Source organism: Cajanus cajan, chromosome 10, assembly GCF_000230855.2.
Source record: "Cajanus cajan strain Asha chromosome 10, NIPB_CcT2T_4, whole genome shotgun sequence".
Classification (NCBI taxonomy): domain Eukaryota; kingdom Viridiplantae; phylum Streptophyta; class Magnoliopsida; order Fabales; family Fabaceae; genus Cajanus; species Cajanus cajan.
The window spans coordinates 30,473,153-30,474,636 of NC_138526.1; the positions used below are offsets into that span (position 1 = coordinate 30,473,153).

Here is a 1,484-nt window from a genome sequence, read left to right on the forward strand (position 1 = left end):
GTTCACCTGGACCGAGCAATGCGAAGCAGCATTCTCAGCCTTCAAGCACTTCCTCTCCACCCCACCAATCTTGACCCGACCAAAGCACCAAGGCGAATTACTCCTGTACCTCGCTACTACCAACATCGCCATCAGTGCAGCCCTCGTACAAGAAGAGGGGGCAAAGCAGGACCCGATATACTTCATCAGTCGCGTCCTCCAAGATATAGAGATGAGGTACCAAACCATCGAGAAGCTCACCCTAGCGCTTGTCACCGCCACCCGACGACTCCGACCATACTTCCAGAGTCACCAAATTATCGTCAAGACTGACTACCCCATCAAATAGATACTTCGGAAGCCCGAACTTGCCAGACGTATGATCGCATGATCGGTCGAGTTGTCCGAATTCAGAATTCGGTATGAAAGAAGAGAAACACTCAAGTCCCAATGTTTAGCATACTTTGTTGCCGAAATGACCCCGGTCACATTAGAAGATCAAGAAACTTGGACACTACATGTAGATGGCTCCTCCAACCCAAAAGGGGGAGGCGCCGACATCATTCTAGAAGGACCCAACGACATCCTTGTCGAGCAATCTCTGAAGCTTGACTTCCAAGCCACCAATAACCAGGTCGAGTATGAAGCACTCCTAGCCGGACTGAGATTGGCACATGACATCGGCGCTAGGAACATTCGTTGCAACAACGTCTCCAAACTCATGGTAGAACAACTAGCAGATACCTACCAAATTAAAGACCCTCTCTTGCAACGATATCACCTCACCACCTCGGCCTGGACCTCGTGCTTCTGGAGTTTCACCATCCACCATGTACCTTGAGAAAGAAACGCCAAGGCTGACCTCCTCTCGAAACTCGCCAACACCAAATGCCCAAGATAACACAAAACCATTATCCAAGAAACCCTGCCCTCCCTAAGACTGGAAAGTGAGGCAATCTGCTCGACTGAACCAGTCAAAAAAGGATGGATGACCGATATATGGCGCTACCTAAGTGGGGGAATCTTGCGAACAAAGTAATACTTGACGAGCTCAAAAAATGACTAGGATAAGCAAAAGGCCTATGGGCGGAGGAACTCCCCAGCATCCTCTAGGCCTATAATTGCACCCCGCAATCGACAACCCAAGAGACACCATACAGGTTAACCTATGGCTCCGATGCCATGATTCCCGTAGAGGTCGAGGAAGCATCACACCGAAGGTTGACCTTCAACAACGAACAGAATGACAAGGAATTGATAGTTAGTCTTGACATGATTGACGAGCTCAAAGACGAAGCTTGGGTCAAAGAGGAAGCCTACAAACTCCAAGCTGCAAGAAGATACCACACCAAGGTCAAACCAAGGAAGTTTTGACCTGGAGACCTCATATGGAAACTCCAAGGTGACGCTAGAAAAGACCCCTCCGAAGGAAAGCTAGCGCCGACATGGGAAGGTCCCTTCCAGATCAGTGAAGACCTCGAGAATGGCGCATACCGACTAGAAGA

At 49.4% G+C, this 1,484-nt stretch overlaps 1 protein-coding gene across 1 annotated transcript; it reads left to right on the plus strand.

Moving 5' to 3' along the window:
* Nucleotides 1-454: 454 nt before the first annotated feature.
* On the plus strand, nt 455-820 carry LOC145952423 (uncharacterized). Its single transcript, XM_083064786.1, has one exon. The coding sequence runs from the start codon at nt 455-457 to the stop codon at nt 818-820; it is 366 nt and encodes a 121-aa protein (XP_082920912.1).
* The last annotated feature ends 664 nt before the right edge of the window (nt 821-1,484 follow it).